A 15,472-nucleotide genomic window follows, 5' to 3' on the forward strand; every position below is an offset into this window, starting at 1 on the left:
ACGCCCTCATGAATACCGAGAGTTTAGAACACTGCTCTCAATATAACGAAGAGTTTAGAGCCACGTCCTCGCTTTAACCGAGAGTTTAGAGCCACGTCCTCACTATGACCGAGAGTTTAGAACAATGCCCTCACTATAACCCAGGGTTTAGAACAATGTACTCACTATAACCGAGAGTTTAGATCAATCACCTCACTAAAACTGAGAGTTTAGATCAGTGTCCTCACTATAACCGAGAGTTTAGAACAATCCCCTCACGATAACCGAGTGTTTAGATCAATGCCCTCAAAATAACCGAGAGGTTGGAACAATCCCCTCACTATAACCAAGAGTTTAGAACAATCCCTTCACTATAACATTGAGTTTAGATCAATCCCCTCACTATAGCCGAGAATTTAGAACAATCCCCTCACTATAACCGAGAGTTTAGATCAATCCCCTCACTATAACCAAGAGTTTAGAGCATTGTCCTCACTATAACCAAGAGTTTAGAACAATGTCCTCACCTTAACCGAGAGTTTAGAACAATCCCCTCACTATAACCGAGAGTTTAGAACAATCCCCTCACTATAACCGAGAGTTTAGATCAATCCCCTCACTATAACCAAGAGTTTAGAGCAATGTCCTCACTATAACCGAGAGTTTAGAACAATGTCCTCACCATAACCGAGAGTTTAGAACAATCCCCTCACTATAACCGAGAGTTTAGAACAATCCCCTCACTATAACCGAGAGTTTAGAACAATCCCCTCACTATAACCGAGAGTTTAGATCAATCCCCTCACTATAACCAAGAGTCTACAACAATGTCCTCACTATAACCGAGAGTTTAGAACAATGTCCTCACCATAACCGAGTTTAGAACAATCCCCTCACTATAACCGAGAGTTTAGAACAATCCCCTCACTATAACCGAGAGTTTAGAACAATCCCCTCACTATAACCGAGAGTTTAGATCACTCCCCTCACTATAACCGAGAGTTTAGAACAATGTGCTCACTATAACTGAGAGTTTAGAACAATCCCCTCACTATTACTGAGAGTTTAGATTAATGCTCTCATTATATCCGACAGTTTAGAGCAATGCCCTCACTATAACCGAGAGTTTTTAACCATCCCCTCACTATAACCGAGAGTTTAGAACCACCACCTCACTATAACCGAGAGTTTAGAATAATCCCCTCACTATAACCGAGAGTTTATAGCCACGTCCTCGCTATAACCGAGAGTTTCGAACAATGTCCTCACTATAACTGAGAGTTTAAAACAATCCCCTCCATATAATTGAGAGTTTAGATTAATGCTCTCACCATAATCGAGAGTTTAGAGCAATGTCCTCATTATAACCAAGAGCTTAGAACAATCCGCTCACTATAACCGATTTTCGATCAATGCTCTCACTATAACCGACAGTTTAGAGCAATGCTCTCACGATAACCAAGAGTTTAGAACAATGTCCTCACTATGACCGAGAGTTTAGAAGAACCCCTCACGATAACCGAGAGTTTAGAACAATCCCCTCACTGTAACCGGGAGTTTAGATCAATGCCCTCACTATAACCGAGAGTTTAGATCAATCCCCTCACTATAACCGAGAGTTTTGATCAATGTCCTCTCTATAACCGAGAGTTTAGATCAATCCCCTCACTAAAACCGAGAGTTTAGAACAATCCCCTCACTATAACCGAGAGTTTAGAACAATCCCCTCACTTTAACCGAGAGTTTAGAACAATCCCCTCACTATAACCGACAGTTTAGAACAATGTCCTCACTATAATCGAGAGTTTAGATCAATGCTCTCACTATAACCGAGAGTTCAGAACAATGTCCTCACTATAACCGAGAGTTCAGATAAATGCTCTCACTATAACCAAGAGTTTAGAACAATCCCCTCACTATAACCGAGAGTTTAGAACAATCCCCTCACTATAACCGAGAGTTTAGAACAATCCGCTCACTATAACCAAGAGTTTAGAGCCACGTCCTCGCTATAACCGAGAGTTTAGAACAATCCTCTCACTATAACCGAGAGTTTAGATCAATGCCCTCACTATAACCAAGAGTTTAGATGAATGCCCTCACTATAACCGAGAGTTTAGAACAATGTCCACTCTATAACCGAGAGTTTAGAACAATGTCCTCACTATAACCGAGAGTTTAGAACAATGTCCTCACCTTAACCGAGAGTTTAGAACAATCCCCTCACTATAACCGAGAGTTTAGAACAATCCCCTCACTATAACCGAGAGTTTAGAACAATGTCCACACTATAACTGAGAGTTTAGAACAATGTCCTCACTATAACCGAGAGTTTAGAACAATGTCCACACTATAACTGAGAGTTTAGAACAATCCCCTCACTATAACCGAGAGTTTAGAACAATCCCCTCACTATAACCGAGAGTTTAGAACAACGCTCTCACTATAACCGTGAGTTTAGAACAATGCGCTCGCTATAACCACGATTTAGAACAATGTCCTCACTATAACTGAGAGTTTAGAACAATCCTCTCACTATAACCGAGAGATTAGACCAATGCGCTCATGAAAACCGAGAGTTTAGAACACTGCTCCCAATATAACGAAGAGTTTAGAGCCACGTCCTCGCTTTAACCGAGAGTTTAGAGCCACATCCTCACTATGACCGAGAGTTTAGAACAATGCCCTCACTATAACCCAGGGTTTAGAACAATGTACTCACTATAACCGAGAGTTTAGATCAATCACCTCACTAAAACTGAGAGTTTAGATCAGTGTCCTCACTATAACCGAGAGTTTAGAATAATGTCCTCACTATAACAGAGTGTTTAGAACAATCCCCTCACTATAACTGAGTGTTTAGATCAATGCCCTCAAAATAACCGAGAGGTTAGAACAATCCCCTCACTATAACCAAGAGTTTAGAACAATCCCTTCACTATAACATTGAGTTTAGATCAATCCCCTCACTATAGCCGAGAATTTAGAACAATCCCCTCACTATAACCGAGAGTTTAGATCAATCCCCTCACTATAACCAAGAGTTTAGAGCAATGTCCTCACTATAACCGAGAGTTTAGATCAATGCCCTCATGAAAACCGAGAGTTTAGAACAACACTCTCACTATAACCGTGAGTTTAGAACAATGCCCTCGCTATAACCGCGATTTAGAACAATGTCCTCACTATAACTGAGAGTTTAGAACAATCCTCTCACTATAACCGAGAGTTTAGATCAACGCCCTCATGAATACCGAGAGTTTAGAACACTGCTCTCAATATAACGAAGAGTTTAGAGCCACGTCCTCGCTTTAACCGAGAGTTTAGAGCCACGTCCTCACTATGACCGAGAGTTTAGAACAATGCCCTCACTATAACCCAGGGTTTAGAACAATGTACTCACTATAACCGAGAGTTTAGATCAATCACCTCACTAAAACTGAGAGTTTAGATCAGTGTCCTCACTATAACCGAGAGTTTAGAACAATCCCCTCACGATAACCGAAAGTTTTGAACAATCCTCTCACTATAACCGAGAGTTTAGAACAATCCCCTCACTATAACCGAGTGTTTAGATCAATGCCCTCAAAATAACCGAGAGGTTGGAACAATCCCCTCACTATAACCAAGAGTTTAGAACAATCCCTTCACTATAACATTGAGTTTAGATCAATCCCCTCACTATAGCCGAGAATTTAGAACAATCCCCTCAGTATAACCGAGAGTTTAGATCAATCCCCTCACTATAACCAAGAGTTTAGAGCAATGTCCTCACTATAACCAAGAGTTTAGAACAATGTCCTCACCTTAACCGAGAGTTTAGAACAATCCCCTCACTATAACCGAGAGTTTAGAACAATCCCCTCACTATAACCGAGAGTTTAGATCAATCCCCTCACTATAACCAAGAGTTTAGAGCAATGTCCTCACTATAACCGAGAGTTTAGAACAATGTCCTCACCATAACCGAGAGTTTAGAACAATCCCCTCACTATAACCGAGAGTTTAGAACAATCCCCTCACTATAACCGAGAGTTTAGAACAATCCCCTCACTATAACCGAGAGTTTAGATCAATCCCCTCACTATAACCAAGAGTTTACAACAATGTCCTCACTATAACCGAGAGTTTAGAACAATGTCCTCACCATAACCGAGTTTAGAACAATCCCCTCACTATAACCGAGAGTTTAGAACAATCCCCTCACTATAACCGAGAGTTTAGAACAATCCCCTCACTATAACCGAGAGTTTAGATCACTCCCCTCACTATAACCGAGAGTTTAGAACAATATGCTCACTATAACTGAGAGTTTAGAACAATCCCCTCACTATTACTGAGAGTTTAGATTAATGCTCTCATTATATCCGACAGTTTAGAGCAATGCCCTCACTATAACCGAGAGTTTTTAACCATCCCCTCACTATAACCGAGAGTTTAGAACCACCACCTCACTATAACCGAGAGTTTAGAACAATCCCCTCACTATAACCGAGAGTTTATAGCCACGTCCTCGCTATAACCGAGAGTTTCGAACAATGTCCTCACTATAACTGAGAGTTTAAAACAATCCCCTCCATATAATTGAGAGTTTAGATTAATGCTCTCACCATAATCGAGAGTTTAGAGCAATGTCCTCATTATAACCAAGAGCTTAGAACAATCCGCTCACTATAACCGATTTTCGATCAATGCTCTCACTATAACCGACAGTTTAGAGCAATGCTCTCACGATAACCAAGAGTTTAGAACAATGTCCTCACTATGACCGAGAGTTTAGAAGAACCCCTCACGATAACCGAGAGTTTAGAACAATCCCCTCACTGTAACCGGGAGTTTAGATCAATGCCCTCACTATAACCGAGAGTTTAGATCAATCCCCTCACTATAACCGAGAGTTTTGATCAATGTCCTCTCTTTAACCGAGAGTTTAGATCAATCCCCTCACTAAAACCGAGAGTTTAGAACAATCCCCTCACTATAACCGAGAGTTTAGAACAATCCCCTCACTTTAACCGAGAGTTTAGAACAATCCCATCACTATAACCGACAGTTTAGAACAATGTCCTCACTATAATCGAGAGTTTAGATCAATGCTCTCACTATAACCGAGAATTTAGAACAATCCCCTCACTATAACCGAGAGTTTACATCAATCCCCTCACTATAACCGAGAGTTTAGAACAATGTCCTCACTATAACCGAGAGTTTAGAACAATCCCCTCACTATAACCGAGAGTTTAGATCAATCCCCTCACTATAACCGAGAGTTTAGAGCAATGTCCTCACTATAACCAAGAGTTTAGAACAATGCCCTCACTATAACCGAGAGTTTCGAACAATCCCCTCACTATAACCGAGAGTTTAGAACAATGTCCTCACCATAACCGAGAGTTTAGAACAACCCCCTCACTATAACCGAGAGTTTAGAACAATCCCCTCACTGTAACCAAGAGTTTAGAACAATCCCCTCACTATAACCGAGAGTTTAGATCACTCCCCTCACTATAACAGAGAGTTTAGATCAATGCCTTCACTATAACCGAGAGTTCAGAGCCACGTCCTCGCTATAACCGAGAGTTTAGAACAATGTGCTCACTATAACTGAGAGTTTAGAACAATCCCCTCACTATTACTGAGAGTTTAGATTAATGCTCTCATTATAACCGACAGTTTAGAGCAATGCCCTCACTATAACCGAGAGTTTAGATCAATCACCTCACTAAAACTGAGAGTTTAGATCAGTGTCCTCACTATAACCGAGAGTTTAGAACAATCCCCTCACTACAACCGAGAGTTTAAATCAATCCCCTTACTTTAACCAAGAGTTTAGAACAATCCCCTCACTATAACCGAGAGTTTAGATCAATCCCCTCACTATAACCGAGAGTTTAGAGCAATGTCCTCACTATAACCAAGAGTTTAGAACAATGCCCTCACTATAACCGAGAGTTTCGAACAATCCCCTCACTATAACCGAGAGTTTAGATCAATGCTCTCACTATAACCGAGAGCTTAGATCAATCCCCTCACTATAACCGAGAGTTTAGATCAATGCTCTCACTATAACCGAGAGTTTAGATCAATGCCCTCGCTGTAACCAAGAGTTTAGATCCACGTCTTCACTATAACCGAGAGTTTAGATCAATGCTGTCACTATAACCGTAAGTTTAGAACAATGTCCTCACTATAACCGAGATTTTAGATCAATGCTCTCACTGTAACCGAGAGTTTAGATCAATGTCCTCACTATCACCGAGATTTTGAAGCAATTAAGATATACTAAACAACTTTAAGCTCCCTCAACTGGAAAAGGGAAAGCTAATTTCTCACCTAAGTTAGACCTTCAACATGATGAAGCGGTTTGATAGGGTTGTTGTGGACAATATATTTCCACTTATAGGCGAATCCATCTGCCTATCGGGTAAGATGTTAGCTCTAAATAGATGATATTCACTAATGAATCTAGTAAGGAATTTGGGTGGAATTTCTTTACCCAGAGAGTGGAGAGAATGTGGAACTCACTAGCACAAGAAGTTGAGTTGAATCTCAGGGATATATTTAAAGGGAAGTGAGGTAAACACTGAAGAGAGAACGGAATAGAAGGATGTGCTGACAGGGTGAGATGAAGAGAATGTGTGGTGTTTTGTGAGGAGCATCAATACTGGTGGAGACCAGTTGGACTAAAAGCCTGTTTCTGCTGTGCTGTGCATTCTCTGTATTTCTGTGTAATGTGATTAAACCAGCCTGTTTTTCTTTTCAAACCAGATAGTGGCTGCCATCTTTGCGATTGCTGGAATCGTGATGATAACCTACGCTGATGGTTTCCACAGTCACTCAGTTATCGGGATCACACTGGTTGTAGCTTCCGCATCCATGTCAGCCCTTTACAAGGTAATGATCACAGCAGAAACACAACCAGCCTCTCAGGGAACTAAAGTCCAGAGGATTAACCCTTTCAGGAATATAGTCCAGCTTTGTGTTACCAGGGCCAAGGAGAGGGGGGAAGGTTACTGGTGGAGGGTATGCCAATGTGTTTGAATCCTCCCACACGTGATTGTGGGATTCTCATCGACTGGTCAGGTAATGCACTGATTGATATCAAGACGATAAAACCACAGTCTAATCACAATGTATGAAATTCTGGGACCCAGTAGTTTCCTCTGAGTGAGAAGATCAAGGGTTCAAGCCCCACTCCAGGGACATGAGCTCATAATCCAGGCTGACAGTCCCAGTGCAGTACTGAGGGAATGCTGCACTGTCAGATGTGTCGTCTTTTGATTAAACTGCTAAATCAAGGCCTTGCCTGTTCTCTTCGGTGGATGGAGAGATGCCATGGGCAGTATTTCGAAGAAGAGCAGGGGAAGTCTAGGAAGTGGAAGGAGGTCTCAGGTGAAAAAGGTTATTGGGATAATGGTTTGAAAACAAATGAAAGAGAGGCGAGTAGATTAACAATCAGAAATTGTGCTTTAGATACCACCAGTACTGGGAAAGCTGAAAGATGTGAGGACATTAAACCAGGAAACAGAAGTAAGAAACATGTGAGTAGAACAATAGAATAGAAAAACAGATTAGGGAGTGTGGCCCAAACAAGTGTTCTTTATGCAAATGCAGAGAGTATAATGAACAATTGATGAATTGCAGGCACAATTTTAACTTGGAGGGTATAACATGGTAGCCATTGAGGAGACTTGGCTGCAAGATGGTCAGGGATGGGAACTAAATATACCACATTATAAATTCTATAGGAAGGAAAGGGAAAATGGTAGAGAAGGAGAAGTATCCTTAACATGAAGGATGAAATCATTTCAATGATAAGAGAAGATATACGGGAGGTAAGCGGGGACTTAATGGATAGAATTAGAAAATAGAAAATGATTTGAGACTGTAGCAGGAGTGCTGTATAAGCCGACTGGTAGTAGCTGTGAAGTGGCAGATTTAATAAATGCAGAGATTAGACAAGCATGCAGTAAAGGCAGGGTGGTTTTAATGAGAGATTTTAACTTTCATATAGATTAGGATTAACAGGCTAGCATATGTCAGAAAGGTAGTGAATTTCTCGAGCATGTCCTGAATAGTTTTCTACAGCAATGTGCCCTAGGACCAACAAGGAGGTCAGGCCAATATTAGATATGGTATTGAGTAATGAGCCAGATGTAGTTAATAGGCTAACTGTTTATGAACGTTTAACTAATAGTGATCATAAAATGATCAAGTTCAATGTAGTGTTTGAAAGCTACTAAGAAGAATTTGATGCCCTTCCCAGTGGCGAGTCTGGTGACATGGTTCCTTTAAATAGACAGGGGGGGGGTGGGGTGGTGGGTGGGAATGCCACCACATTCTTGCCACTGCCCCAATTAAGTCCATGGCAGGAAAGCCCATGGATGGCCTACCCGCTTTGCTGCCAGTCGTATTAATTGCCCACTTAAGGGCCTCACCTGCCACCACAGTGGGGAACTCACCATGCAGGAAGCTCAAAGAGCAAGCCCTGGCCTGTTGGCTTGTGAGCTTCTGCGGTTTCCCTCGTTCAACGGCACTCAGTGTCTGATCGAGGGACCAGCATCAGGAAGGGGGGTGTGTGCCACTGAGGGTCTCTTCTCTTTCTCCTGAACCCCCCTCTCCACCCCTCACGTGCGACCCCCGCCCCACCCCAAGTCATCCTCCCGTCATCACTCACCTGTGCCTGGGCCCATGGCGATCCTATCCCTGGGCGGGTGAAGTACCAGCAGCACCCACCGTCCCCCCGGCAGCACAGCCGAGCAATAAAGAGCTGCCGGCCTTGGAAGGTGGGACCTCTGCCACTGGGGGTCCTTGATTCCAGGGAAGCCCCGCCACTGCCTTCATGCGGAGAGCCTTCCCCCAAAGAGAGGCAACAGCCGGTGGGTAAGACCCCTTCCATCATCTCTATTAAATACCACCCTAAGATTCGAGAGTTAGACAAGGATGACTTCAATGGGATGTGCCTGAGACTGTCCACAGTCAACTGGGCAAACCTATGAATGGGAAAATATAAGAACATAGGAGAGAATTCTCCCCATGTTGGGCGGAGTGGCCGTGGGTGGTCATGGCTGGCGATCGGGACTGCGCTGCCATTTTGCGCAGGCGAGCCAATTAAGGCCCGCCCAGCGTGTTTGGCGAATCCCGGGTACGGCGGGAGTGGGCGGGCACAGGCGGAACGGCAATCAGCGCTGGGTCCAATGGCGACCGGGCGGCCTGGTTAAAGGCCAAGCTGCAGTCGCACCAAGGCTGCTGTACATGGCCAGAGGTTGGGGCCAAGGGACATCGAGGCTGGCCATGCAGGAGGGTAGGGTGGCTGGTCACTGCACATCTTGGTTTTCTGATGAGTGCCTTGCTGCCCTCCTCGAGGAGGTGGCAGCACAGCGGGATGCGCTTGTCCTCGAGGACGGAAGGAGGAGGCCCCCCCACTTGACCAAGCGTGCGAGGGAGGAGGTAGCGGAGGTCGTGAGTTCCTGCGACACGGTGCGGCGCTCATGGACCCAGTGCCACAAGCGCTTCAACGACCTGCTGCGCACGGGAAGGGTGAGTAGCATGTTGGCATCATTCACTTCACCCATCATGTAACCTTCTCCCCCGCTGGTGCCCCACCAATGTCTGAGGGGCCTGAGTGCAATGAGTTAGTGACGGCATGTGTCCTCAGCTGGGTGTCCCAGCAGATATTCCCTATGCGTTCAGCATGAAAGGGTTGAGATGAGATGGGTTCTGCACCCGCAGCATGTGGTGCAGTGACACCCACATGACTGTGGTGGGGTCAACCTGGAGGAGCTACACCCAGGCGCACTGGTCAAACTCCAAGACATGTGGGAGTCAGGGTGATGACGGTGTGAGGGGATCTTCAAGGCCCTGTGGCACAGATGGATCTGCTGCCCTCTGCACTCATTGTGCCTCCTGCAACAGCCGGTACAACCGTGTGTTCCCAACTGTGATGAAGGCAGCATGTGGGCAGGGTGGGGCAGTGGGGGGAAGGACCAGGCATAGTCGGGTAGTGCCAGCCACCAGCAGGGAAGATGCACTGCAGACCTGCAGTGGCCAACTGGGCTTGGGGTGGGCCGGCCACCAGGAGATTGACGGTACAAGTATCACTTATCAATGCAATTTTTTCATTTTCAGGAAAAGAATTCTCATAACAGCGCCGAGCGGCTGAGGACTGGCGGTGGGCCAGCCTAGATATTAATGCTCAGCCGCTATGAGCGGGAGGACCTCGACCTGGAGAGGCGGCACATGCCCAGGTCCACTGGAGCCTGAGAGGTTGGGGTTCCATGGGCAGGTATGTATGGCCAGCACTCATGTCACCAGTAGTCTCCCAACATCCATGCCATTGCTGATTGTTCAGTGAGTGATGTTACCAACATGGCTTGCCCAGTGCATGTGGAATGATGAGCGCATGATAATCCGGGGGACAGGCATGTACATTGACATTGTCCGCAGATCGAATTTCCTTACTCTTCCTTTCAGCATCATTGGCACACGGCCGGGAGCAGGAGCAGCAAGGGCTCCCTTTGACACCTGAGGGCCATGAAGTTGCACCATCAGAAACATCACACCATCTCTGCCAGGCAGATACCAGCACAGATACTGGCACCTCGGTGGGCATCATATCTTCGGCTAGTGTCCTGGGTCACAGCGGTGAGGGCACTTCACAGTCACTGGAGGAGCTGGCGGAGACAGAGAGTGTCGATGGCGCCTGCAGCTGGAGGACTGAAGGGGACCAGGCACATGCTCAGTCCGTGGCTGATGATGAGCCTCTGGAGTTGTCGGCGATGCAGCCATGTGCTCACGTGTGGCCAGGAACATCTGGTGGAGATACATGAGGCTGTGCTTGGCTTGGCGTCAGTGGTGGAGGAGTCTACGCGTGCCGTGGCCAATGTATTGAGCATCATGGCTGAGCGCCAAGCTTCCTCCACGGAGAGTGTGGTGATTCTCATGGAGAGGCAGCTCCAGGGACAGGTTCAGGTGTTCCTAGGGTTGCACTCGGACCTGCAATCCCTTACAGGGGCATTGACCTCATCTGGCCAGTGCCCGTGTGGGCGGTGGTTTGGCCACCAGGTATCCCACCTCGGTGCCCATCTGTCTATGGTGAGCAGGGAGGGCCAAACGGACCTCATGTTGGCGGAGCAGCTGCCTGTCATCCCTGCTGGCGCCTCTCAGGGTGCTCTGGATGAGGGCAGCAGCTCCTCTGCCCCTCTGCCAGTGACTGCGGTACCCAATGAGGCTGCGACGACTGGGGAGATGCCAGCTGGTCTGGGCGGGTCCATCGCTGGCTCAATGGGCCAGAGGACGCCCGCCAAGGTCATCGAGGCCAACAGGACATCAGAGAGAGCATGCTGTCTCAGACACCAGTGCCAGCGAGGGGGCACCACAAAGACATAGCACCTGCAAACGAAAGATGAAGGCACACCCCGGGTTCATCTCTGGTGCTTTTCTGTTGCCCCCCCCCATGAGTTCCTGCTGATTGTGTTTGCAGTGCGACACCATTTTATTTCTCTTATATCAAGAGACTTTTGTTACAGCATTAAATTTATGTTGTCTAAAATGGCTGGGGGTGCCTCTTTTCCTGGGTAGGTGCATGGATTCCTGAGATGTTATGAGTGATTTTATGAGTGTCATTGACATTTATTGACTGGGCCCATCATCAATGCTCCTATCCTGACAGATTTTGCATGAAGGTCTCCGGGATGGAGGCTACATGCCAGGCTTGTATTGGAGATCCATAAGTGCTGTGCTAGCTAAAAGTTCCTTGGGTTAGAACGTCCCGGATGTCCCTGCCTCCCTGGAGCATGCCCAGGTCAGCCTGTGCCCCCTCATCATTTCCCTGTGCGTGCTCATCCTCGGACTCACTGCTGGACTCATCCTGCTCAGCTGCAGCCACTCCGTCTACATCTTCATCATCCACAGAGTCCCCCTGTGCAGAGCTAGATTGTGGAGAGTGCAGCAGGCAACCGCTATCAGGGACACACGATCTGGGGGGTACTGGAGTGCACCCCCTGAGCGATCCAGGCATTGGAAGTGCATCTTGAGAAGACCGATGGCTCTCTCCACCACAGCCCTTGTGGAGACATGGCTCCTATTGTACCCGCTGCTCAGCTTCTGTTCTTGGATGGCGGAGAGGCGTCATGAGCCACCTTCTGAGGGGATAGCCCTTGTCGCCCAGCAGCCATCCATCCAGCCGGGCTGGAGCACTGAAGAGCCCCGGCACCTGGGAGTGTCTGAGGATGTCGGCGTCATGGGAGCTGCCTGGGTACCTTGCACAGACTTGCAGAATCTGCATCCTGTGATCACACACTATCTGCACGTTCATGGAGTGGAAGCCCTTCCTGTTGACAAAGGCACCGGGCTCACCTGCTGGTGCCTTGATGGCCACATGTGTACAGTCTATTGCACCCTGGACACGGGGGAAGCCAGCAATGGCCGCGAAGCCTCTGGCTCACTGTGTCTGGCTTGCCTGGTCGCAGCGGAAGTGGATGAAGGTCAATGCCCATCTGAACAGAGTGTCTGTAACCTGCTTGACACAAGTGTGGACAGCTGATTGGGAGACACCACAAAGATCACCCACCAAAGGAGCCAGATGCATAGACATTGAGCTGTGACCTTCAGAGCCACTGGCATGGGGTGTCCACCCACACAGTTAGGAGATATCTCAGGGCCAATCATCCGACAGATAGTGTTGACTGTCTCCCTTGACAGTCGGACCCTCCTTCAGCACTGCACCTCAGACATATTGAGGTAGGTGGTTTGCGCTCTGTATACCCTGGCAGCAGGATAGTGGCGTCTTCTGTGGCCCCTTCCACCTTGGACTACCTCATGGCCCTGCGCCCCTTGTGCCTGCGCCTGTCCTCCCAAAGATGGCTCCCCCAGAGGCTGAATGTGCACTCCTGGCCTCCTCCCCCTTCTAGCCCCACCTTCCTCAGATGAGGTGCCTCCAATGGAGAGATCACCTCCCATTCCCAGGCTCAGGGAGGCTTGCTGAAACCTACATGCCCCAAAACAAATCCTCACTGAAAAGTGCTGACCTGAAGGTTATGGGTGCAGTCCAAGCAGCTGCTATGAGTTTGAGACTTCTCCACCTCACACAGGCAAGTTTCACTAACTCCTGAGCACTAACTGTTAAATGTCTGGATTCACGAACCAACTGAGACCTCTTCTCCCACCCGTGGATGAGCTTCATGCAAATTTCTGATACCTGCCTGCCCGTTGTGCCCGTGCGATGAGCCGAAGATCGCACGGATGCCTTAAAATCCAGGTCAATTGGAGCCTCAAGGGCCTTAAGTGGCCGGTCAATTAATGGCGGCCGCACAACGGAGATCATCACCACGTGCCCACCCACCGAAATATCACGATGGTGCGCAGTGACGTCGGGACGCACGCCCGATGCCACCACGCGTCGGCGTGCGGGTCCCGCCCCCTGCACGCCCAACAGAAAAATTCTGCCCCTAAGAATATAAAATGAGAGAAACTCTGCTGGAGGTTTTTCAAAAAAAGAATTTAACACGATACAGAACCAGTTTATTCCTCTAAGGGGCAAGAGCTGTACTTGTCAAAAAGAAATAGCCATGGACAATGAAAGAGATAAGAGAACATAAATCTAAAAGAAAAAAGCATAGAAAAATGCAAAAAAAAGCACAGATTCTGTTGAATGAGTAAAATACAAAGAACAGCAAAGGATGACAAAGCTGATAACAAATGCCAGAAAGAGGGAGTATGAAAAGAAACTTACAAAGTATGTCAAAGACAACACAAAAAAGTATTTTACAATTATCTTAGGAAAAAGAGGGTTGTCAGAAGCAAAGTGGGCCTCTTGAGAACCTTTAGCAGTGATACTGTCAATGAATATAAAGAAATGGCTGACACATTGCATCAATACCTACAGTAGAGGAAGAGGTCAGCATGCCAGACATCCCAAGGAAACTAATATTGAATCATGGACAGGGTCTCCCTAAAATAAAAAAAGAAAAATTACCATTATGAAGAAATTAATGACCTAAAGAGTGAGAATTCCCCAGGGCCAGATAATGTCCATCCCAGGGTTTTAAATGTAGTAGGTGAGAACATTGCCGATGTCCTAACGGTAATTCTCTGGATTTGTGGACGGTTCATTTAGATTGGGAAATTGTGCATGTGCTACGACTGATAACTTTTTTAAAAGAGGTAAGTTTCCCAAACGACCCAATAGAAGAAACCGATGAACAGGATTTCACTTTTAAAAATTATTACTGTAACAATCAAACCAAAATCAATATAATTAAAGCATTAATTAACAGGTAAATGATACTTCAAACAGAAAGGTAAATTTAACTTTAAACTGATGCCACAAACTCTAATGGCACACATGTAGCGTCAAGGGCAGTCCCAAAAGATTCTCCTAGCTCTCCAGCAGAGTTTCACCACTCTTCACCGTGTCAGGTTGAATCTTCCCAGGGCCTTCGACAACCGTTCTGCTTCATCTGAGTTTTTCAGATAGGATTAAAGCACACTTCAATGGACCCTCTCTCCCTCCGGTCATCTCAGTCCTGACAGCATTGATCCCCAGAGACTCCTTTATCTAAACCCTTTAATAAACCCCTTTAAACAGCCTAGTCGGCTCTAATAAAACTGCTTTCTCCACAGAGAGATTTGCTTCTTCTCCCCATCCACCTTTCTACTGACAAGAAAGAACTTTTCCTGAGAGAAATTTACTTCTTCTGCCCCAAGAGTTTCTGTGAGAATTCCTTTGGTTTCTGCCCATAACCCAAGCTGTAAAGCGACTCTCAGTTACTTGTCTATTTACTTTTTCTTTAGCTAACCCTCATCCCCACAGCAACCTGAGTCACATGATTATTTCTCTTAAGTCTAATGACAACATTGTCAAGAACCACTTTAACTTCTTCTCCCAGATGTCAACTTAGTTTCATTTTGGACTTAAAGCAACATTTCAAAACGTAAGTGTCTTGCAAAGTTCAGTGTTCATTTCACATGTCACTCTGTTATTTACAAAAGGCAAGAGAGGGAAACCAGGGGATTGTGGAGCAGTTGGCCCAACATCTAGGGCAAATTTATCCTGCAGTCTTCTGAGCCCTGCCATCAGGCTGAAATGTGGGTCAGGAACCTACATGTGAGGGAAACACTCACTCATTGTGTTTTTGCCTGGGGCAGTCAGTTATTGGCTGGAGGGCGGGCTTGCCGTCCACTCAAGGATGGGGGTGGTCTCTCGAAGCTGGAGGGCCACTCAGTGACCTCCCAGTTTGAAAGCAGTGACAGCCTGTGATGGCAGAGAATTGAGGGAGAGTCTTTGGAATTCTCTTCTCCACCATATTCATTGACAACTTAGATGTTGGGATAGAAAGTTCAAGTTTGCTGATGGCACAAAGATAGGCAGTATTGTAAGCTGTGTCGATGGAAGCATAACATTATAAATGTGAAGTCACCCACATTGAACCTAGAAAGGATAGAACAGGAGACTTTCTAAATGGTGAAAAGCTAGAAACAGTGAAGGTTTAAA

At 46.3% G+C, this 15,472-nt stretch overlaps 1 protein-coding gene across 4 annotated transcripts in view; it reads left to right on the forward strand.

The window, feature by feature from the left end:
- LOC144680587 (solute carrier family 35 member F3-like) overlaps positions 1-15,472 on the forward strand; it is a 102,193-nt gene that overhangs the window by 76,667 nt on the left and 10,054 nt on the right. For all 4 annotated transcript variants that reach the window (XM_078541742.1, XM_078541741.1, XM_078541740.1 and 1 more), the window contains one exon: positions 6,748-6,873. In XM_078541742.1, the coding sequence (XP_078397868.1) occupies positions 6,748-6,873 (126 nt within the window). The remainder of the gene's footprint in view (positions 1-6,747; positions 6,874-15,472) is intronic.

This window comes from Cetorhinus maximus, chromosome 5 (assembly GCF_964194155.1).
Source record: "Cetorhinus maximus chromosome 5, sCetMax3.hap1.1, whole genome shotgun sequence".
Taxonomy (NCBI): domain Eukaryota; kingdom Metazoa; phylum Chordata; class Chondrichthyes; order Lamniformes; family Cetorhinidae; genus Cetorhinus; species Cetorhinus maximus.